The sequence below is a fragment of the Protopterus annectens genome, chromosome 1.part0, assembly GCF_019279795.1.
Source record: "Protopterus annectens isolate FY-2018-M chromosome 1.part0, PAN1.0, whole genome shotgun sequence".
Taxonomy (NCBI): Eukaryota; Metazoa; Chordata; order Ceratodontiformes; family Protopteridae; genus Protopterus; species Protopterus annectens.
Genome location: NC_056725.1, coordinates 47,095,435 through 47,120,883, shown reverse-complemented (window position 1 = coordinate 47,120,883; position 25,449 = coordinate 47,095,435). Strand labels below are relative to the sequence as shown.

General features: G+C 43.2%; 1 protein-coding gene across 2 annotated transcripts in view; it reads right to left on the bottom strand.

The window, feature by feature from the left end:
* Nucleotides 1-25,449, bottom strand: part of SIRT2 (sirtuin 2) — a 1,239,326-nt gene that overhangs the window by 536,576 nt on the left and 677,301 nt on the right. For both annotated transcript variants that reach the window (XM_044082288.1, XM_044082354.1), the window contains exon 11: nt 13,519-13,574. In XM_044082288.1, the coding sequence (XP_043938223.1) occupies nt 13,519-13,574 (56 nt within the window). The remainder of the gene's footprint in view (nt 1-13,518; nt 13,575-25,449) is intronic.

Below are 25,449 nucleotides of genomic sequence, written 5' to 3'. Positions count from 1 at the left end.
GTGTCGGAGCAAGGGAGGACTTGTCCATATTGATCGTGATGCCTAACTGGGGGGCTAGGCGAAGAAAAAAATCTCTGGCTGAGCAGAGTAGATGCCTTGTTGGGGCGGTCAGGAGCCAGTCGTCCAGGTATGGGAAGACCTGCATTCCCTGAAGTCTCAGGTGGGCCGCTATCACTGCTAAAACTTTGGTGAATACCCTGAGGGCTGTGGTGAGGCCAAAGGGAAGGACCCTGAACTGATAGTGGCTGGCTCCCAGCTGAAAGCGGAGAAACCTCCTGGATCGTCTGTCCATTAAGATGTGGTAGTACGCATCCTTGATGTCTATTGAGCACATCCAGTCATTCTCCCGCAACAGGGGGAAAATGGATTGAAGAGTGACCATTCGGAATTTCTCCTTGGTTACCGACAGGTTCAAGAGGGAGAGGTCTAGAATTGGTCTCAGGTCCCCCGTCTTTTTTGGCACCAGAAAGAACTTGGAGTAAAACCCTAATCCGAGCTGATTTGGGGGGACGGGTTGGATGGCCCTTTTTTCTAGCAGCTGCTGGATTTCCGCGGCTGCAGCCTCCCTCTGATCGGGTGGTACATCGGGGAGGTTCTTGAGTCTGGGAACATGAAGCATAGGGATTTTGTAACCTCTGGATATAATCCGAAGACCTAGCGGTCTGACGTAATGGACTCCCATGCCACCAGATGCCTCGACAAGTGCCCCTCAACTGCCTCCAGAGTGGAGCAGTCGGGCAACCCTTCAGGACTGTTGCATGGGCCGATCAGAGAAGGATTCTCTGGACCCAAAATTTCTCGGTGCTCATCTGCCTCTAGGGCGGCGTCCTCCCTGTCCTCCTCTGCCACGGAAGGACTGGTTGTCCGGAGCAGGTTGGGAATGTTGCGATTTCCGGAACCACATCTTCTTCTGTCCCTTTTGGTTCTTGGAAAAGGACCTCTGGGGAGCAGAGAAGCGGACTCCAACGGCAGACAACATCTTCCCGTCCTTCTCGCTCTGGACAAGTGTCTCGCGAACGGTCTTGCCAAATAAAGCAGAACCATCAAAGGGGGCATTCGCAAAGGACGCCTTAAAGGACTCCGCAAAGTCACAATGTCGGAGCCAGGCCTGGTGTCTCATAACTAGGCCCGCTCCGCTAGTACTAGCGGCTCCCTCAGTTGCGTGAGACAATAGCCACATAGAGGTATTAGAAACAGATCTCAGAGTGGCCATACGAGTGGAGTACAATTGCTTGTCCTCCGCCGACATGGACTCCGGGGGGGAAGCAGCGTATTCTTTAATAAGATCACGCTGCATCCTGATGACATGTGCCATGTAGTTCAGAGACCTTACTGAGAAGGTCGCTGAACTGAATACCCGCTTCCCAAGGCGATCCATCAAGCGAGACTCCTTGCTCGGAGGATGGACCGAGGGGCTCTCCTGAGCTAGTTCCCTCTTAGTGGTTGCCGCCATCAACATGGCATCTACAGGGGGACTATTGCTCCAGTGGGGCCGGTCTGCGGGGGGGGGGGGGCTCAAAATCCTATCTGGGCACTTGGGAATAGGCTCCACAGTGTCCGGCACCTTCCATGCCCTAGTGGTCACAAGGTCCACCAGGGGGTCGGCTGGAGGGGACACCCAAGAGGTAGACGGGCCTGCTTCGAATGCCTCAAGGAACACGGACTCGTCGGAGGAAGCCTTGGGGACAGACCACCCCCCCCTCCTGAGCCTAAGCATTTCCATGATGTCTCCAAAGGAGACATCCTCAGGGGGTGATCTTGGGGAGCCTTCCCCTTCATCCAAGTCCATGTCCTCTGTTAAGGACTTGGGGGAGTCCACGTGCCTCCTCTTACACTTATGCTTGCGAGGCACTTCCTCAGGGGGGCTGTCCGAGGAGGTCTCACCAGCAATGCCCTGTTCCAAAGGAACAACCTGGGACATCGAAGCAGGCTGTCCCTGTGGCCGGGTGATGGAAGCCTGACCCAGCAGAGAGGGAGTGCAGGGCGGAGCAGAGACAAGGGCCGGGGGTCTGGATGCTCTCGACAGAGCCCTCTCCACTACATCGAAGGCCGAGGGGGAGCTGCTCGGATCCGATGAAGGGATCGGAACCGGCGCCAAGACCGTCGGATCTGAGGGACCAGTGTGCTCCGACCTGGACAGAGCCGAAGGCACACTGAATCCCTTGGATCCGAAGCTCGGGCCACGGCTCCGAGAGGTCAGATCCAACGATGGAACTGACAGACACGAGGGTAGGGTCGGATCCGAAGTTCCCAGTACTGTCGGCATCGACCCACCCCCGGCACCAACGCTGCCCGGCTCCAAGCGCTCCGAACCCGGGAAGCAGGTCGGAGAAGGAGATATCGGAGCAAAAAAGGGTGTCGAGCTCCCCCCCCCCCCCAAAGGGGGGGGGAGGCAGGAGCACTCCCATCTGCAGCTGGGCCTGAATGAACCTTCTCATCATCCGGTCCAAGTCTGCATCAGACAGGCTGTAGGTGGATCTCGACGAGGCCACCGAGGCAGGCCTGGAGTGCGGCCTCGATGACCTCGACGGAGATTGGGTCTCCTCCTCCGGTCATGGGGAGAAGCAAGGTGATCGGAGCCAAGGAGGAGGAGACCTGGAAGCCATGGAGGGAGAAGCCCGCTTATCTGGGGGGGGGGGGGCTGAAGCGGAGGCCTCGGCCTGCCACTTGTGGTGCTTCTCCCTCCGTTTCTCCCTCCTGGCCTCCCTATCCTCCGGCGCTTTAGTGAGAGTTTAAATCCAGGCCGGAGGAAGGGGGGCAGGAGTGGCCACCACCACAGGCTGGGGAGGTGCCACGAGAGTAGCGGAGGCCGAAGCCGACTCTGGGGGCAAAAGTCCCGCCAGGACCAACTTCGACCTCCGCTCTTTCAGTGCCCTGGGGTTGAACCCTGCACAAATCGTGCACCCTGAGGACAGGTGTTCAACCCCAAGGCACCGAACACACCGAGTGTGGCCACACTCGGTGCACTTAGAAAAAATGGGCTTTGGGGTCTCCGACATTTTTCCAATAAAAGAAAACTACACAAACACACCAGGCCCCAAAAACATAAGCAACACACCCACACACTACGACCAGCGAGGGGAGGAAATACACTAAAAAAAGAATACAATTAACAAAAGGGGATCCTAAACACACACACTATTTAAGAAAAGAAAGATTTTCTACTTTAACAAGGTTTTTCTTGAGACTTATCTGAAAGTCGCCAGGAGCTCTGAAATCCAGCTGTCTCTTCTAAGAGCGGCAAACTAGATCTGAGGTCAATTGGGGTTGGCAGGGGATTATGGGCGAGGGGAGGAGCTAGGAGCTCGGATCCATAGCTGTATAAATAGTTGCCGGCTCGGATCTGATACTGGATCCAAGACCCACAGGTTGCTGACAAATGAAGTCCCTACTCCAGATTCTTTTTTTCTTTCCTCTTAAAAACAGTTGCCACATAATTATCTACCCATTGAAAAACTAAATGAAATTCATCCAAATAGTTAGAAAATAACACAATTTAGTTGTTTAATTAAATATACACATTTTTTGTGTAATAAAAATGATGAATTTAATTTAACTAAATATTTTTTTAATATCTTCATGTTGATAAATTATTACAATATCAGAATATTTATATGATATCGATTTTTAATGATGTACAGGGTTGACTAGTTTACTTGTTTATATTAAATTTTACTGAGATTTTGTTGTACACCTTTAAGAACTTTTACGTGGTTTGGTGTCAATTGTGCTATTTAAGTTGTAGGAAATGAAAGATTTTTTAAAACTGTTTACTAATTATCATCCACATCTCCTCCTCTGGTTGATAAAATATATATCTGACCTCTATATTAAACTAAAACGTTTTCACTGCTTGTATCTTACCATTTATATCCTTAATTAAGGGCTTCTAGTGTCTCAGTTTTTGTATTATCTTTTGTTTAGCCACTTCCCGCATATCCTTATCTGCCATAACAGAATCCTATTTAATCCTTACTACTAAATACTCCATTTTATCATGTTGCCATAAACATGGGTTTTGTTGAACCAATTCATGTGTGGGTACACTGTTTACTGCTATAAGCTTGGTTTTATCTTCATTAATTTTACAGCCTGAAAAGGCTTGAAACTCACTCCCTCAAAATGTTCCACAACACCAAAGTGGTATTTTTCAAGTACAAAATAATATAGTCTGCAAACAAGGTTAACTTTTCAGAACCTCAAAATTATCTTAACAAGCTTCTAAACTGTCTAATTAATAAGCTGGTAGTTTACGAACTACTACATAACTCTTGCTAAGCTAAAAAGTACAGTTTTGTACCTACCATAAATGTAGATGTTCGAGTGCTCATACAGCCGCAGTCATTACAGATGGGTTATCCTGCCGTCAGGCGGGTCCCTAGGTCGGCCGAATTCCAAAGTCTAGGTCCGGCGTCGGTTGTCATCGCTTCTTCCCTGACGTCAGTGCGGCAGGGGTATAAAAGAGGCAGCCAACGCCATTTTCTTCAGTTTTTCTTGCCCCAGATGTCAGGTGCCCCCAGAAGGAAGGCAAAACATAATATTATGCAAACATGCAATATAGATAAATCAAAAACAGTAGTTGCAAGGAAATACACCATAAAAGAATACCCCAAATAGGTTGTATGATAAAGGTGTTTGTCCTAAGGCCTGTCCTAAGAGGGGATGGAGGGAGGGTAACCTGGACTGCAGCTGTATGAGCACTCGAACATCTACATTTATGGTAGGTACAAAACTGTACTATGTTCATCGTGCATACAGCTGCAGTCATTACAGATGGGTAGAATCCCAAAGCTAAGTAAGGGTGGTAGGCACTAAGTGGAACTAGGAGGGGTGAGGATGCCCTGTAGGTCTGCTGTGGCAAAGCCCGCTCTAGATTTTGAGTATAGTGGAAGGTGGTAGTGCTTGGAGAAAGTGTGCACTGAACTCCAAGTAGCTGCTTCCAAAATGTCCTTGGTAGGGACCCCCCTGAGGAAAGCTGCAGAGGTAGCTGTAGCCCTGGTGGAGTGGGATCTGATGTATACAGGCACAGATTTTCTATGAAATGAATAACAAAAGCGCATGCAGTGGGCTATCCATTTTGAAATTGTCTGTTTGGAAATAGCCTTTCCTTGAGCACCTGTAGCAAAGGACACAAAGAGCTGCTCAGATTTCCTGAATGGCTTTGTTTTGTCCAAGTAATAACGAAGTTGTCTGTGAATGTCCAAGGAATGTAGTAGTCTCTCCTCTTTGTTCTGTGGATTTGGATAAAAGGTAGGTAAATGAACAGTCTGATTCAAAGCTACACTGGATACTACCTTTGGCATGAAGGTAGGGTTGGTTCGTAAGGAAACTCTGTCCTGATGGAAAATGATGAATGGTTTGCACAGCCATGAGGGCCTGTAGTTCTGAAACCCTGCATGCTGAGGTAATAGCCAGAAGGAAGGCTGTTTTCCACGACAAGTATTGTAGCTCTGTTAAAGAAGCCGGCTCAAAGGGAGGCAGGGTCAGCTTTTCCAATACGAAGTTGAGGTCCCAAGCTGGGACTGGTGGTTTCCATGGGGGTTTTATATTTTTTGCAACTCTGAGAAACTGCCTTAATAGAGGATGTGAGAATAAAGGAGGATCTGTATTGTATTATGCAGAAATGGCTGAAGCATGGATCTTGATGGAGGAGAAGGAAAGGCCACTGTTTAACATCTCAGCTAGGTACTGTAAAATTTGAGGTATATTTATTACCCAAGGATTCTGGCCCTTTTCTTGATTCCAGGAACAAAATCGTTTCCATTTGGCAGAGTAAACTTTTCTAGTAGAGGGTCTTCTGGCCTCTAAGATGACATCCTGCACCTCCTTGGAGAGGAGAGTCTGTTTGGAAATTAAGGTATTCTCCATGCAGCTAGATTTAGGGTTTTGAGCTGGCTGTGAAGGGTTTTGTAATTGTGCTGGGACAACAGAAGAGGAACTAGAGGTAGGATCCATGGTGGTGAGTGTGTCAGGCTCTTTAGGAGAGGATACCAGTGCTGTCGTGGCCAGTCTGGAACAATGAGAATCATTTGTGGCCTCTCTGCTCTGGCTTTTAATAGAACTTTGGTCAGTAGAGGAAGAGGCGGGAAGGCATAGACTGCCAATGTTGTCCAATTGAAAGAGAGTGCGTCCACTTTCCAGGCCTGTGGATGATAGGTCCTTGAACAAAATTTTTCCAACTGGTGATTTCTGTGGGTAGCAAATACATCTATGTCTGGCTGTCACCATGCCTGAGTTATCTTTGAGAAGACTTGAGGATGCAACTTCCATTCGTGTGGGTCTGTCATATTTCTGCTTAAGTTGTCTGCCGGTGTGTTTTCCTTCCCTGGCAGGAATTGTGCCTGTAGTTGAATTTGTAATTCCAGTGCTGTGTTCCACAGGGTCATGGCTTGCCTGCACAGGGGGTATGAATGAGTCCCCCCCTGTATGTTTATGTACCACATGACTGTGGTGTTGTCTGTCCTTATCAATAGCTGGCCTGGATGCAGTAGGTCTTTGAAGGCCATAAGAGCATTTTGCACGGCTAGCATCTCCTTCTGGTTGATGTGTAGGTGCCTCTCTTTTTGGGACCATTTTCCCTGAATGCACTGATCTGTCATGTGTGCTCCCCAGGTGTAGTCTGAGGCATCCGTTGTGATGGTTTGAGTTGCTTGAGGTAAACAGAAGGGGAGACCTGTGTTTCTTTGGCATGCTTGAGCCCACCACAAAAATTCCTTTTGAAGGCATGGAATGAGTGGTATAATTGTTTCCAAGCTGTGGCTGTGTTGAGACCATAAGTTTTTTAGGTACCATTGTAGTTTCCTCATATGCAGCTTTGCACATGGTATTAGTAGGATGCAAGATGCCATGAATCCCAGAGCCTGCAGGACTTTCCTTGCAGTTAGTCTGGTGAAAGTTGCCATTTTTTTGAAGTATTGAGACAGTTGCCCTTGTTTGTCTGGCGTGAGGTAGGCCATCTGGGTGGTTGTATCTAAGCTGGCACCCAGGAAAATTATCTGCTGAGAAGGTATTAGTTTTGATTTCTATTTGTTCACTGTGTATCCCAGGTAGTTTAACAGTTTTATTACAAACGTCAGATGCTGCAATACAATGTCCTTGCTGTCCGCTTGGATCAGGCAGTCGTCCAGATATGGGTAGATTTGTATTCCTTGTTGTCTGCAGAAGGCAATTACTGATGCCAGGCATTTCGTAAACACTCTGGGCGCAGTAGATAAGCCAAAGGGCAATGCAGAGAATTGGTAATGGGTTGAACCTGCAAGAAATCTGAGGTATCTTCTGCAATCTTGTCTGATAGGGACATGCAGGTATGCCTCCTTGAGGTCCAATGTTACCAGCCAAGACTCCTTGCCCAGCATGGAAAGAAGCTGCTGTAATGTGAGCATCTTGAATTTTGGCACCTGTAGAAATGTGTTTAGGATGGATAGGTCTAAGATGGGTCTCCAATCTTTGTCCTTCCTTGGTACCAGGAATAATCTGGAATAAAAACCTTGACCTTGTTCTTTTGCAGGTACCTCTTGAATTGCTCTCATATCCATGAGTGCGGAAATTTGTCTTTGTGCCTCTGCCCTTTGATTTTGTGGCAGGTTTGGCAAGCCTCTCATTTTTGGAAGGGAACCTGTAGCCTCTGTCTATAATGTCCAGAATCCATTTGTCTTTTGCAACAATGTGCCAGTTTTTTGAAAATAATGCCAGTTTTCCGCCCAAAGGTGCTGCCATCATAGCTTTGCTTGGCAGGCATAGGGGGAAGTCATTGTGTCTGTTTTCTAAATGACTGTGATCTATCTTCTCCACCTCTTGGGGTTGGTGCTTGCCACTGTCTACCTCTGTAAGATCCTTGAGGTTGTCCTCTACCCCTTGGGCGTCTGTATCTGCCCCTTTGAGGTCTGTCCATGGCTGGAAAGGACGAATTTTTTGAAGGCCAATTTCTGCTGAAGCGTGGAGGTTGCACCTGCAAGAAATCTTTCACTGTTTGCATAGATTTTGCTTTTTCCTCCATTTTCTTTAGTACCTCCTCAGCTTTAACACCAAACAATACATCTTTTTGAAGTGGTGCATCTAATAACTTTGCTTTGACATGATCAGGTAAGGTTTGCTCTTTGAGCCAAGCATGTCTACGTATGACAGACCCCGTGACAGCAGCTCTGCATGAGGCCTCTAAAGCATCAAAACCACACTGCAAGGTATGTTTGCCCACTTGCTCTGCTCCATGCAACAAATCCTGCAACTCTTTCAAATCTGGTTCTTCTGTTTGTGTCATTTTGCTTTTCAGCTGAGATAACAAAAACTGTTGGTACTTTAACACATGAAATTGACAGTTTAATGCCCTCATGGTTAAAGTGGCAGATGTATACACCTTTTTCCCCCAACTGTCTAATGCTCTGGAATCTCTCTCTGAAGGTAAAGGGTTTTTAGCAGTAGAGGCCTTTATTCCCTTGGAACCCTGTGAAATTGTTTCTGGGTCAGCAATATGGCTTTTATAAAGGAACTGGTGAGAATCAGGGACCCGGTAATACCTGTCTGGTTTAACAGGGGCTGGAGGTAAAGAATCTGGATTAAGACTGGCTTCTGCGTGCACATCATCCAAAATATCCAGAACAGGAGGGATAGCCAGGGGCCTATGCTGGGGGAGCAGTAGAAATTCCCTGAGCCTTTTCTTGGAATCTGTGTAATCTTGGCCTTCCCAGTGAAAGTGCTCCCTCAATGTATGCAGGGTTTCCCCAAAAGAGTAGTCCTCAGGGGGGGACACCGAGGGAATAGACTCCTCAGCATCAGAGTCTTCAAAAGGGGAATAGGCATAATCCTGGTCCTCAGAATGGTCTGAGGTAATAGAAGCCTGGTCTGAGGCAGGGTAGTCTTCCTCCAATCTGGGTCTTTTGTCAGAGGGGGGTTGAGAACCCCTGATGAGAGTTATCAAATCCTCAGCCATTTTAAGCATCTGTTTTTTAGGCATAAGGCCTTGAGAGGAGGTCTGAGGACCCTGTTTTTTAGTTTTCATGGCAGCTTTAGATTTAGTGAAGGATTTAATAGAGAAGGTGGAAGGCCTGAAGACGCCTTCAGAAATGGCAGGCCTCACTAAATTTTCAGTTTCCCCGCCAAGAGTGGCGGTATCTGCAGTGGGAATGAAGACCGAGGAGCCTGCGACCTCGGGTACTGAAGTCACCGGTAATATGGTTTCATCGGTAGTCAGGAGCTGCGTAGGCTCCTCGCTGAGAACCGGAGAACCGGTAGTCGGCCTAAGCGTGGTCTCAGTACTCAGTGCAGACCTCTGATGTTGGTCCGTGTCTTTGCGTCTTTTGATTAAAACTGGCGTCGGTGTATCCAACGACATGATATAATTAATTTTTTTGCCAAAATAATGACGGGCGAACTCCGCCCGGTGCTTAACAGTGCGCTTGTTGAACCTAGCACAAAAACGGCAGGTCGAGACGTCGTGGTCTGGCCCTAAGCAAGGTATACAGAAAGAGTGAAAATCCTTATGCGGTATTTGCTTCCCACAAGAAATGCAATTATTAACTTTGTCTGACATCAGTCTGAGGCAAGAAAAATTTCCCCAACGGGGTACTTAGCTTTAAAGAAGACTTCGGCTGAAATACTTTCGTAAATCTCAGGAGGTGGCAGACCGGCACTTGCGAACTGCTTCTGCTTCGGGCACCACGCGGCAAGAAAGACTGAAGAAAATGGCGCTGGTTGCCTCTTTTATACCCCTGCTGCACTGACGTCAGGGAAGAAGCAATGACAACAGACGCCGGACCTAGACTTTGGAATTCGGCCGACCGAGGACCCGCCTGACGGCAGGATAACCCATCTGTAATGACTGCAGCTGTATGCACGATGAACATCATTCTATTCCTATAAGAAGTTCCTCAGCTTTCAGGAAAAACACACTGAATTAGTCCCAGCCTTTAATTACTTAGGAATTCATCTTGGCCTCACACTGTCTTTGGATGTCCACCTTAAATGTTTCATGCATAAATTCAACTGAATGCTAATTGGCTGCTGTAAATATTCCAGGTTCCTTAACTGCAAAAGCAGTCATTGAGAAGGTTCTCTTACAAACCAAACTAGAATATAATCATTCTCTAGTGGCCTGTGCCTCCATCAAAAATTTACACGACCTCCAAAATCCTCTCTCATAGAATATCTTCTCTTCCAAACATGGAGTATGTGTACTACCTTCTGAAAAGTCAAATAGCTTCCAATAAAATTACTTTCTGATCTTCTCTTCTTAATACTAGTTCATAAAATCCTTAAACTCATCATTCTCCCACATTCTATCTCTAAATTGTCCACTTTCAGATCCTATCCCACTGGAAAACTGTTACTTCAATGACTACTTTACTGTCGCAGACCTATTGCTCAGGAAACTGACATGCCCTTCCAATTGGCATTGATTATTACATAAACCATTATGACAACCCACTGGCATCAGAAAGTGTAAAAACACTACAGAAATTAGGAGCAAGCTTACTTCTAACCAAAAAGAAGAGACAACATCCAAATATTCCCCCACCAATTTCATTTGCAGAGTATGTTTCTCTTTATCATATGTTGTTTTAACTACACATAGTGGATTAGCCTGGCTACACAGGGCAGATGGATGGAGCCTTGACTGTGACTAGGAGACTGAGGTTCTATTAGTGGTGCCACTACTGGATGAGCCACAGGGGATTCTTTCTCTCTCTCTCTCTCAGGGGGTTGGAAAGTGTTGGGAAAATTAGGTGCTCGGAATGCCCTTTGTGAAAGTGAGAGGAAAATTTTCCAAGGACAGACCATTGAACACTTTTCCCTACTCCTTTGATGGATGTGCACAACTAGGTCCTTGAGGGGAAAAAAAATCACACCACCCATAGCCCCCTTCCAGTTGGCCCTTGTAACACGGAAGAAGAGCAAATGGTCCAAGTGACCAGCAGGAGAAGGAGGATGACTGACTGATTGCCAACCATCTAGCCCTCCTACCTCAGCTCTCAAGCCCATTTGTTCCCAGAGGCAGTGGCCCCAGCTGCACCTGAGTGACAGCCAACCAGAGGAAGTTGTCATCCAGATATCCATACTTGCATCACTGCTAATACTTCCAGCCAGCAACTGAGGGAGGGCGTGCTCATCCTTACAGCCTAAACATCTGTCTTTTAACCCCCCAGACTGGTGTCATCTACATTTCAGGATAGATTCTAAGACTCTCCAGACTGGGAAACTACTCTGCTTTCACTTTCATATTACAATACTCTATTACTGAGCATATCAACTAGGGGGCATTTCTGTTATGACCCTAACCCTACCCTCTAATGGCTGGTGTGAGACCTTGTATGACAGTGAAGACATCATTTGCCATCTCAGTAAATGCATACTCCCACAAATGTTACAAGGACTACCATCATCGGCTTGGGAGCACCAAGTCCATGTCTTTTAAGTAATGGCCATTACTGTTATGAAAGCCTCCACTTGCCATGAAAGCAATCTGACCACCAGAAAAACACTGCTTCCTACCAGAGGATGAGTGAGCCATAAGCCACTTACTTCCCTTCGGTTCTAGCACCTAAGTCACTACTCACACCTGATCTCTTTGGATCACAGTCAGGGCTTTAGCCCCAGCTTCACAGAGCCCATAACTACCATTAAACGTAACCTACTTAATATACTCCTGCACAGCAGTTTTACACTGTAAATTTTGTACCTAGCATTCTAGATTCTGAGTTACACTACAAATACTGTATTTAGTGTTGTATACTGCTCTGTTCTGTGTTATGTTACACTCTCAGTTTTATATTTTAGGTATTCTCTATGCTATATTTTCTTCTCTGGGCTGTGTTTGGCATGGGTCCTTAAACGAGTGTCCATCACATAAATAAATAAGTATGAGACTTAACTAATTAATTTGAAATAATAAATAGCTAAACAATAAAAGACTAAACTGATTATTTTGAAATAAAGACAGAAACAATCTGATAAATGAATATAGAAACAGTCATGCTCATGTCAAAAGCTAAATGATTGAAAACTAAAATAAAAGACCTAAAATAATATGTCTTAAAATATCCTTTTGGATGTTGTACAATTAAATATGTAAAGTCTACAAGATTTGCTCATTGGAAAATCTGATCTGCAGGATTCAGAAATGTTTACTAAAATTCAGCAATTGTAAAGAGCCGTAAATAGCTGTAAATCAATAATTCTAAACTAAAACTAAAAGTCATTTTAATAAATTCAATTGTGAATGAATACACAGCTTAAAACAGGTTTACATTTGTACAGTAACTGTAAACTGGATACTAAATCTTCAGTCAACAACTAGTCTGCAAGGCACCAGATGTCAAGACTGCAAACTAGCACTTACATACTGATAAACACAAACTCTAGTACAGTCATAAATAATGAATTCAAAAACCAACATATTTAGCTTAATAAAATAAAATTAACCAACTGGTCTGTCTCTGTTAACAACTCCTTTTATTCCAAAGTCTTAAAGTTTAACTTAATATAGCACAATGAAAGTTTGTGTACAGTTGGACATCTTACTGTTTATATATTACCAAATCTATCATGAAATATTGCTGACCATAATTCATGGTTGCAATTAAAATCCCAGAAACAACTTTAGATATATAGACTGTTCCCTATTTCTTTTTTCAGGCTTCAGGAAAGTAACCATTGAAACATTTGGTCATTACTACACCCCCCTCCAAACTTAGAATCTTGCCACTTTCTCTGTAAGAGAGACATTGAAATGGTCTTATCTACATGAAAGGGTCAAAGATTTATCTTTGCAAACACAAGTGCATATCTACATTAAAGGTCTTGCCAAGCACCCAGTGGATTCAAAAAGGGCACATCTTTTGCTTATGTAAGAGATACAACCTTCTGAGAGATACCTTAAAGCACATTCTATATTCTCTTTAAATAAAATTTTAACACATATACCTCCTAAGGTGCGTCTTCTTCCAGATTTTCTGGAAGGGAGCAAGTAAATGTCCTCTCCCACCCTTGCCAGCTCGATAATGCCTAGGCCATTAGTTAAACATGGGTCACTGCCAATGCAGACAGGCACTCTGCCCCTGTGGCAGTGGGCTGGCAAGCTAGTTTTGTTACTGCAGCTATTTAAGTCATAAATCCTGGCTTGTAGCAACAAAGTTATTGCTCCAACCTGACTGAGGCATTTATCTTCAATTATGGATCCTTCTGGGAAAAAAAAGGATCCAAGACATCCTGTCAAAGGACAAGTCATCAAAACAGACTTCAGGAGCTGCATTTGAAAATGGTATTAGGAAAATTGTTTCTGTGGGAAGCAAAAACCCTCAGTAACTCCATGCAGAAGGCTTCATAACATGACCTCCTCATAACCAGTTAATCAACTTACGGTCTTGCTGCAATGCAGGGTAAGGAGAACTACCCACTTACAGAAATTCCCATCTTCAATGATGTGCTCTTTTTCAGCTAAACACAAACTTTACTTCAGTGAAATGTCCTTCAACATTTTCTTCTTATATAAAAAATGTAACCATGTCACTAAATAGAAGATCTTACATGCTTCATCGAAGAGAAGAATTTTGCAGGTAGACTTTCTCCAAAGAATACAATATCTGTGCAGGAAAAATAATAATGCAGTTAGCATTTAGTTTTAGAAAAACATGCTTTTTCCAAAGTTTCAGTCTTAAATTTACTTGTCCTTTCTGCATACACCTTTAGACACTACCAATCCATTGTACAGCCAGTTTTGAGGAATAAGGTTGATGGTAAAGAAACATCGATTAAACAAGTCACATTTTTGAAAACAATGCTCAAGTTACATTTGTGCCACTAGTCTAAACCTGCACTGTGATAACATATCAGATATAACTTGTGAGGAACAATGGTGTTTCATGCTATGTGCTCCACCACAATACAAAAAAAGTGTAGGCTTTTGCTACAGAAACATTAACAAAGTAACTGGTATGACACAATTTTGTAAAATTAATTATCTGACTCAAATCATTCAGCAAATTCAGTTGGATTGAAATCCTTAATGATTATTGAATATCTCTGCATATCTTTCAACTGTTTTTGCTCAAGATGTCGGGAGAAAGCAAAAGTAATCGGGTGACAAAAGGGCCAAAATTAAGGACATTTTTAAAACATTGTTCTAATTCACTTAAAAGCATTAATAAAATAACACATATTTCATCAGTACACATTTTCTAAACAATAAGAAGTATGAAACTCTTAACTTCTGACATTACTTTACCAGAAAATCAGAAATCTTGAGAGGAATAGGACAAAAATATGAGGCAAAACTGAGGACATTTTGCAAAATTCTGGACAGCTGAAACTATGTAAGTATGTTTGTACTGTGCCCATGTTAATATCTGAGGAAATACATTTCAACAACTGCAAAGAGAGTTAAGGGTGTGTGACTGATGAAATCACCCAAGAATATAGTGCTCTCTGATCACTCCTGCATCGAAGGCACTTAACCTGTTTAGCATATTAATAAAAAATACTGAATAGTCATCATGCTTTACTGCTTTTGATATCCCTATCTTTAACCCATGGTGTGTCTACATCCTTTAAGAAGTGCTAAACAAGCTCCAACTTAGTGAATACGTGCACATACAACCAATGGCAGAAAAATCTAGGAAAAGATTTTTGACTAGGGCGCGGAAGTGTCCTGCTACTGAAGAACTCCTACTAACAGGATAAGAAATTATGGTTATAAACCTGCAGTTGTAGTTATAACTGCAGTAAATGGTAGACACAAATGTTTAATGAAAAAATGCAAGGAGCACCTGTTCCTCCTATTCTATTTATCCTACATATTGCAAAAAAGCTTAATCTATTCTCCATGTCCTTGTATATCACTTATCTGTTCCATGTGTTCTTGAAATCTGATACTATTTTTAACTTCATAAATTCCTCAGAAAAGTTGTTTCTTGTGTTTTCAACATTGTTTCACAGGAAAAACTCCTCCTCACACCTCCTCCAAACTGTTCACATTGTAACTTCAAAATGTTCCTGTTGCTCTCTTTATTCTCTTGAAATATTTTAAATGTTCTATCATTCCCTTTCACCACATACCACATACATGCTCCACAAGACTATGCATAACAAAAAATGTAAGTTTTATTTATGCAGCATTTTCTGCAGACCCAAGCACATTGTTGTTGTTGTCCTCTTACGACCCTGCTTACATCCTATATCCCTGCACAGCTGTGATCTCCAAAATTCACTAAATATTCCACATGAAATTTTACCAGATTTCTGTACAAAGCAACAACTGCTCGCTCTCTTCAAGTGATTCTTCTTGGTATGCATACTGGCATCAAAAAGCAACCTCTTCTCCACCAAACATCTACTGTCCTTCATTGAGTAACATATACAATACCACCCACTTTTCTATTACAGATGCAAAAGTCCCTTGTACTACCTACCTTTTTTAGGTCACTTAAACACATGATTAAATGCTCCCTTTTTCACTGAGATGGCAGCAGCATACTGGTCCTGTGTTACAGTACTGAAAACTTGTAACACAGCTCTCGAAATCTTCTTGAATATTTTACTGCCAATACAGAACACATACTTTCCCTTCTTTACAGTGGGGACCAAACATAACTCAACACCCTAGCTAAATTCTGAAGTGGAAAAGCCATTAATGCTAAGTAGGCAGCTTCTGCAATGCCAGAAAGCATTGTAAACACATTATCTACAAAGTCAAGATATACCTTAAACCACAAAACCAGGCTACTGACTAATCCTAAATAAATCTGGGCAAATTAAAGTGAATCTACCAACCTAAAAAAGAAGGCAATGGACAAATTATTACCCCACACTGGCACAGCCAATCACTATGGACATTAATTCAAGCTGCCAACCCGGGCACTAACCTCAGTGAGGCTGATCATAATTTACATCCCTCGAGTAGACTCAAGATTTCACCTTTTCCTTTACGTTGCAGCATGCATCCATTCCAGGATATAATATGAGTCTAGGAGAGTTACTAAACTATGTTGCTCAGATTAACTGGTAACTTTACACTGGTAAATTTCCAGAGCCTTAGAAATCATTTGATCTTCTCTTTCTTCTAGCATGCAGTACCATGGCTTCAGAAAGAGAAGCTGCACTTTCACAGCCACCCTCTCCCTTACAACCCATGTCCTGCAGAACATGGATGAAGCAACTACACTGAAACTATCAACCTAACAAAGACTTCTGACATGGTCCACCATCTTAAACAATCACATTATGGATTTTTCCTACCTTGCTCCAATGGATGGAACGACTTCTATCTAAGTGATCCTTCCACATTAGGACAGACAACTATTTCTCTTATCCAAAATCAGTGTACAGTGGCTTATCACATTATTTTACCTTGAGGCTTCATATTTTAACTGTCTAGTAATATCTTCAGTATTAGCCTGCCTAATACCCTTCCGTATTATAACTCTTCTATACTAGTATTATGCATACTGTTGACCAATCACCAACAATATTATCACCATATCAGGGTCTATGTTTGATTCAGCTCCCTATGATAAACCCTTATTTATTTATTTATTTTTCTTAAACACAAAACAATGATCTTCAGCACAGACAAGCCTTTCTTAAATCCCTGATTCTTGGGTTGTATCCCTCTGCCCAGGGTCAGATCCTTCAGTCAATAAAGCAGCTCAGATATCTGGGCTTCTGGCTCTACCATAAACTAACTTTCTTAGTTCATCTAGACACTGCAGCCACTAAACTCAAAAGACTTCAGCATACTTGCCACAAACTAGCCCCTCTCTTAAACCTCAAATCCACCATAGAAAAGAGTGTTCACATACCACTGCCAGAACGAGGCTTATCACTGATTTCTGTAACACATTACAGGGAAAGTTAACTAAGATATGCATGTTTATACTTCAGGCAACAGTGCTTCATGCTCAGTACAGTGAAGAGGTTACCTTTCATTAAAAAAAAAGCTAACATCTCCTCCTGTTTTTAAATTGCCTTCTGGAATTATTGTTCCACTTTAGTTTTTCCTCCCAGAAACAAATCATTTATCCTCAGCCTAACTTCATCTATATTCAGCCCTCTCACCATGCTTCCCACCCCCCACACAAACTTTTTATGAAAGCTTTCTCTCTCTGGAGTCCTAAAGTTGGAATATATTTTCAGTGGTTATTAGAAGCTCACCCTGATTCCAGCATCTTAAAACCAGACTGAGCAGATGTTATATATTGAACACTTTTCATGCAGATGTGTCAAACAACATTTCACATGGTGTTACCCCATTATTTTCTCTACTGCTAGCACGTTAAGTCCAGGTTAAACCTCTGTATGGTCACCCTGACAACTATAGGGCTCATTTGCAATTGCTCATACAAGAGTGATCCCAAATATGTAGCATTCAGGAGTAAATAAAATTACAAGATAAAGCATTTTATAAGGGGGGGGGGCTCTACACCCTGAATGTGGAGCTGCATGAACCCCACCACCCTTTACTTATTTTTACCAACTCCAAGGTCACTTCAATACAGGGGAAGAAAGAAAAGGGGACATTCATCCTTCCAGGGATAATCAATCACACCAATTAAAGTATCAATCACTAGTTTTTTTTTTTTTTTTTTTTTTTTTTAAATAAGCCTGGCTCCTCTGTGCGACATCAAATCCTTTTTACTGCCCAAGTAATGCAATGATTTGCAATGCTTTTATATCTGTATTCACTGTATTATTTGTCTCTGATTTCTTACAGCAAGTTTATTGCAAAAAAGGTCCCCTCTGTCCAATTTGCCTACATCCTCCACATGAACAATTACATTGCTCAAATATTCATTTTAGAAAACCAGACTAACAAAGAATGAGAGTCGCGCCATCAGTAGCTTTTAAATTCTGTTGCATGTTTATTGGCTCCCTTGCAGGGAAAAAGAGTGCTTTGAAACTGAGTCAAAAACCTTGTCCAATAGGGACACAGTCAAACATCACTGTGTGGACAATCACACCTTATGGTAGCTAGTGCATGCACCCTCCTGACATGGAATATGAATCCCTTTGTATGCATAGTTTTGACAATCATTGCTATAGTGACATTCCAATGAACATTTGGGGGCTCAGTGGGTGTATCACACCCATCTGCCTCAAGAATACTAGACCAGTTCCTTGAAGTAATGCTATAGCACATGGAAGAGCACATGTTACTCGCAAGGACCACAGAGACAGAAACAATACTATGCAAGCATTCAATAACATAGCCTATTTCCCTGAGGAACTAAGAACCATTGATTGCATCCACATTGCTATCAAGGCACCTGCAGGTCCACATGGACAATGTTACCTCAATGGGAAGCAGTTCCACTCGATCAAATTCCACATGTTGCACAAAGCACAGGGCATCATATGCAATGTGCCTCTATGCCACCCAGACAGTTCCCATGATTCCCACATATGGCACATGCCTGACCTATAGGAATGACTTGTGTGGGATGACTTTCTACAGGCACACTTTCCTGGATACACCAGATTTGTCCGGGAGCCATGGATCATAGAACCAATATGCAACTCAATGAGCATGGCTGAGAGGCAGTACAACACCACACTATCACAGACCCAATATCACCATGATCTGAAGACCTGCAAAAAGACATCTGCTATTTGTGCACAACACAGATGTGCACAGCTAGCTAGAGTGGGTGACAGCCATCAGAAGACCAGGCAGACCAGAGAAAGCAGGGGAGAAATTAACAGCTGATGAGCCATCAGAGGAACCAGCTGCAGAGGCAGAACATGTGAGATAGAAGCAAGTACAATACACTGTGGCACTGGCAAAGAGGTGCCTCATCCACAAGCAAGGGCCAGATTAGCCTTGATAAAAATTAAAACTGATACATGCAATGCTATGACCACGTCATGCTGTACAGCGTATTGACTGGCCATGCTTTGCATTACACATCACCTACCCATACAACACAGCAGTGATGGAAGGGCACAACTGTCATCACATGCACAAGTGGGCATGGTCACAGTGACAGGAATCAGCAATGGAAACGGTGGTGGGGCTTAACTAAGAATATGGAAGGGAAGGGAGTGTGTGATACAGCTAGGAGACTGAGAGGATCTGGCTATACTGAGTAGAGAGGGGAAAGTGCTTCTTGAGGAGGGTAAGTGTTCAGCAATACTGTATTCTTGTCCTGAACGGATCACAGGAGAAAAAACTCCTACAGGTGTGTGTGTGTGTGTGTGTGTGTGTGTGTGTGTGTGTGTGCGCACGTGTGTGAGAGAGGTGCTGTGGGATGTCAGGTGGGAATGATGCAAGCAAGACAGCATCCCTGGCTGTAAGTGCATCCCGACAAAGAAATGCCCATGGGACAGACACCACCTGGCACAGATGAACCACAAGACCACGACTGCCTGGATATACCATGTACCTCTCTGCCATACACTCCATACCTAAGCAGACAGCCATACAGTGTCTTAATAGGCATACCTCCCTGCATCTCTACCTGACCCTGACCTACATGCCCTGCTGGTTATCCCCATAATGAATGCAGATTAGTTTGTGTTATGAGAATGGCTTCATCCCTGGCATTTAAAGGTAGACTGGCCTATGTTAGCGGTAAGGACAGCCATGTGTCTGTCAAACATGCCAATTATATAAGAGTAACACTCTCATGCAGTTCGTCCCACAAACCATGGAGCACACCTATTACACCTGCCATACTGATGGCGCCATCTGCTTGTGCCTGGATGACTGTCCTGCACATATGTTCACTAAAGCCCACTGAAATACCATTTCAATCAATGCTGCTGTTCCTGATCCCTGTCCCCATTGTCTGTGTAGGTGTTTCTGCCCACTGCAGGTGTATGAGCAGGAGATGTGGCTGTCTTTATATAGGTTCTTACAGGTATGCTCCATAGGCAACAGAGTTGTGTCACTTGTCATGAACAGTACTCTACTGTCCACAGCCGCCATTACCATCCCTGTCCAATGCAGCACCAACTTCAGGCAGGTCCTGTTACATGGTGGAGAACCCCATAACTGCAGCACCCATGAAAGCAGACAGGCAAACATTCATCTGTATCACTGCTAATATTTAACAATCCCAATTCCCTGTGATGCATCAACAGTACATAAAACAGCGACGCAAAGATTAAAAAAAACATACCTTGAGTGGTATGCCTTCATACCCACATCCCAGATGTTCCTGTAGAAAAGATACACTGGTGCAGAACATCACCATGCTCATGTTATAGAAGTGTCATTAAAATGTGCTACAGACAAAGAAATAGAAACATGCAGTATTCCCAAAGGAAACATGGGATGGTGTATACAGGTATCATGGCTCCTTTTGTATTCTCACAGACAGGGACAACAGGAACTCCTCCATGGACAGTGAGGATGGTCGGCAACAGTGGTTGCCCACTCATGGCTATCCTCTGCTATGCAGTGGTGTTGCCGTTCAGGCCAGCATGCATCATGTAAGTGATTTTTGTGATTAATCTAATGGATGTTCCTTTTGTGGCCAACAACTATATTCACATTTTCCACAAGCTCACTACAAACACATTCATGGCAGGTCTAGTTGCTCTCATATATGACCAGTATGTGCTGGCCATACTCTCAGATGGCCTGCAGCAGCAGATCTATTTCTGGCTGGGTGAACTACTTCAGGCACTTCCTCTCCTTAGGCAACATGTATCTACCTGTAAATATGGATATACAGCTATGGTCAGTGAGTACACCATAGCTGGCCATAGCTATGGTCATTGAGTGGACATAAAATATGTGCAACACGATCTACAATGGTTACACACACAAGTGGTGGAAGCACCACTATAAGCTACCATAACTACCACACACAACTACTACATGTCAGTTCCCCATATCAGTCCAGTAGGGCAATATAGAGACAGACTGTGTTGTGACTAGATCGCTCTTAGTAACCTACACTTGCATATGCCAAGTGCAGTCATCATGTGCTCCACTTATTCAGCCATCTCAATACCATTAATCCAGTGTACTATCTCCACCTCACTTTGTCCTCTATGGTCCATATCAGATCCACAGATGCAGGCATTGTACATTGCAACATAGTCCTCTCTGTCTGAGTTGCACATTAGGGGTCATATTTTACCTCACACAGCCCACCAGCTCAATATCTTGGCAAGCTATTTCTGTCTATACCTGAATCCTGTTGTCTCTCATCCATCTTGTAACCCTTTCTATAACCTCATAAAAAATGAACAAGCACAGGAATCTGTCTATTTCCAACCTCACCACCATGAGTGTTGAGGAAAAAATGAAAAACAAAGAAACTAGTGGTCTTAAAACTTCATTGATGAGTTCAGTTACAATTATTTCCAAAAATCATGAAACATATCAGCTTTTATACACTTAAAAGTAGGTATGGAAAATGTATGCACTGTTTAATTTTAAACCAGCCTATTTAAGGCAAACAGTATAAATAAGACCGTAAAACTGCATTTTAGAGCAACAAGTACCCACCCCCACACACTACTACTGATTAGATCAAACTAAATCCTAGTTAAGGAAAACACTACTATCTACTTGCAACTCACATTCCAAAATCAGGTATTAAGAAAAGCATAAAATACACATAAAAAGACTTATAACTAAAATCACTTTTGGCTACCTAATGCAATTAAATCTTCATCAGGTCTGTGACAAGAACTAAAATCAAGAAAAAACATATAGCTATCTAAACATAAACAATCTAACTATAACACTATAAATAGAAAAATACATCTGTGTAATAATATCTAGTAAATATCCATCCATGTGTATTAGTGTGCATAAAAAACTAAGTAATTAACATCTCAGAAAAAAAATGTCAGTGCTTCACAAAACAAATATATCATTGTGTTTTCATATTTACAGCCCCTAAACATGTTTATACAATGAAAACTAGTAAAAAAAAACCATAAAAAAATACAGAAAAACAGTGGATGAAACAATGTTTTTTGTGCTCTTGCATAAAAGACTGTGAAGTGGTTTGTGCATGCTTGGGCAGTCTATGACCACTACAAGGCTGCAAGTTACTTGACCAGCATCTAGGTGGCCCTGTGCTACAACTGTCCCAGACATTAATGTGACTTAGAGAATGGGCAAACTGTACATCAGCACCCTGACTGCAGAACGAATGTTCTCCAGCAGGGTATTAATGTACAAATAATGCATTCTAAAAACGAGTCCAATGATTCACAGCAGCATATCAAACTGCTGTGGAGCCTAACGTCTGCCATTATTTTACACTCACTAAGCATCGGTTCTGCCGTTTAGCGAGTGTCAAATATAGTAAAAAAAAAGAAAACGAAAAAACAAAAATGTGTGTGTGTGTATATCTGTGTGCATGAGTGTATGCATACATATGAGTGAAAGCGAGATCGATTGAGCTGTTACTTTACATTCGCTAAGCGGTGCTTTTGCTGTTTAGTGAGTGTAAACCTAAATATAACAGAAAAAAGTGTGTGTGTGTTTATGGTTCTGTCTCTGTGTGTGAGTGATAGCGAGAGAAAGTGAAGAGTGAGAGCGATCCTACACGTGCAGCAGCAACATTCAGGAGGTTTACATACCTCGCACCTCTTAGATCACGTTAACTGAATAAAACCTAAAATAAAGGGGGAACAAAGACTCTAAACAGGAACATATTCCTGTAAAAAAAATCACAAGGTTGCTTCAATAATAGGACTTGTGTTAGCAAGCATTTTCTGAAGAGCTAGTGTGTGTATGTGTGTGTGTGTGTGTGGGGGGGGGGGGGGCTGTGTAAGAGACAGTGAGATTGATGGAACACTGGAAGCAGATAAGAGGTTTGCATACCTCTTAACCTTTTAGATCAAGAAATCTGGAAAAAGCCTGAAATAAAGGGGGAACAAAGTCTCAACAATAGGAACAGATTTTAAATGTCATACTTTAAAAAAGTTAAACAGGATTTGTGTTAACATGACTTTTCTGAAGGAAATAAAGTCTGAAAGTCAAATGTATGTCATTACTTAATTACTTCAATTCCCAATGACTGGCAAGAAACCATTTTAGCAGTAAGGGACAAAAAAATAAAGCAAATATTTATATATATTTTTTTAAAATGATATATTTTGGATATAAAATGCTTCGTCTAACACTATATACATATACTACAGCAACTTTTGAAATGAGGCAGAAGAACTGTTTTACATCAAAAATATATGAAAAAAATAATACAGCAATGAAAAAAATTATATGTATGTATGTAAAGCACAATTATACAGACAGCCCATTCTCTAAGTGCAATAATATCCTCCAGGGTGTGTGTTAAGGTGTAATTAATGCCCTTCCAGAGGTGTGCCTTGTGCAAAGGGAAGAATGGACTGAACAGTGACTATCCGAAACTTTGTGTGTTGAATTGATTTGTTCAAGTTACTGAGATCCAAAATCAGTCTCCAGTCCCCTATTTTCTTTGGCACTAAAAATAACATTGAGAAGTTCCAGATTCTAGTAGGACCTCTTGGATGACTTTTTTTTTTTTCTAACACGTTTGTATTTCTAGTGCTGCTGTTTTTTTCTGACTGGGTAGAGCATTAGGAAACTTGCATGAAGATGGAGGTGGAAGGAAAAAGGGAATTATATAACCTCTGGAAATAATCCTTTCCACCCCAAATCTTTTTTGATGTCTGGCTAATCTCTCTGATGCAAGGATAAATGACCCCCAATTGCCTCCAGAGGGGATAATCTGGTCTCCTTTCAGGACCGCTGGTAGGGTCTGTCAGAAAAATAATCTGTAGACCCTTGGTTCTGCAGGTCTCCTCTGCCAAATGGGCAACATCTTCCATTTGAGTTCCCCCCTCTGCCTGTGGGGGAACTATTTCCATGTGGATTTTGGAAAGGACCCTAGGATTTCTTGAACCACATTTTTCATCCTCCTCATTGGTTCCTGGAAAAGGTCTTTTGAGGGGAGGGGTCGAAACATGTAGTCCCACAGGAGAGAGGGTCTTTCCATCTTTTTCACACCTGGAAAGTGTGTCCTTCACTTTGGTGCCAAACAAGGAGGTTACTTCAAAGGGAGCACTGACGAAAAAGGACTTGAAGGGGTCTGCAAATTTACACAAGCGCATCCAGGCAAGCCTTCTAATGGAAATGCCTGAACCCACTTGCCCATCAGGTACCCTCGGCTGCATGAGAGAGAAGCTTCATGGACGAATTAGAAATGGATTGTAGGGTCGCCAAATGTGAAGCCACAGAAGCCTGAGGCTCAGCGGTAGTGGTCACAGAAAGGGAGTTTGACAGTTCCTTTATCAAGTCTCTTTGTAGTCTGGTAAAATGTGCCAGGTAGTTCAGTGATCTAAGGGTGAAGGTCGCTGAAGCATACACATGCTTCCCAAACTTGTTCAAAGTCCTACACTCCTTGTTAGGGGAATAAAGAGAGGAACTCTGCTCTGTAAGTTCCTTCGTGGTAGCTGCCACTATGACCATTGCATCAATGGACACTCCCTTGCTCCAAACTCCCTTCCTACAGGTGGTGCCAGAATCTGATATGGTATTTTGGGGTTTGGTTCAACTGTGTCAGGCTCCTTCCACTCCTGCCTAGAGATCAAGTCAATGAGCTTATCAATGGGTGGAGTTACCCAGGAAGTAGACGGGCCAGACCCAAACACCTCCAGGACTACCAATTCCATTGTGGAAGGATTTCTGGTAGAGCAACCATACCTTTGCTTAAGGATCTCAAGGATGTCTCAGAATGAGACATCTTCAGGCGGTGATCTTGGGCACCCTTACCCTTCACTGACATCAGTATTCTCGGTGACAGATTCCTGAGGGGAATCCAAGTGCTTCCTCTTGCATTTCCTCTTCACAGGGACTTCTTTGGTGAGATGCTCCAGAGACATATCAGAAGAGATGATGATACCCTGCTGGGTAACCTGGAGACTTCTGGCTGGCTGTCCCTCTGGTGTAGAATGTTGAGGCTCAAGGGGCAGAGGCACACATGATCCAGAGGGAAGATCTCAGGGGATAGGGGCCATCTGTCCTGTAGAAGCAGAGAAAACTCTTTCCACCAACTCAAAAGGGGGAGAAAGAAGCTGATGGAGCTGAGAAGCCATGGTTTCACCCCATCAGTTCCATGTGCGCCAAAGGCATTCCACCCGAGGCAGAAGTAGGAGCCAAGTTGTCCAGTGCAGAGGCTCTAAGGGGTAGAGATGGCTCTGACAACTTCGGGGTCAACTGAATGCCTCAGATCTGACAGGGACGCTACAACTCCGAGAGTCATCCATTTCCGAAACCGTCAGTGCCGGTACACTCAGAGACATCCTTGAAGCCGAAGATAAGGATCTTTGGATCCAATATAGATGCTGCCTGCAGACTCAGATCCAGGGGCTTTGAAACAAATGGACAAATCAGAGAAGGAGCCGAGAGTAGTGAAGCAGTGCAAACTAGGACTTCCTGACCTGAATGGGTAGGATCCGGAAGAACTCCCATCTCTATCTGCACCAAGAGAAATCTCCTCATATTCTGTCCAT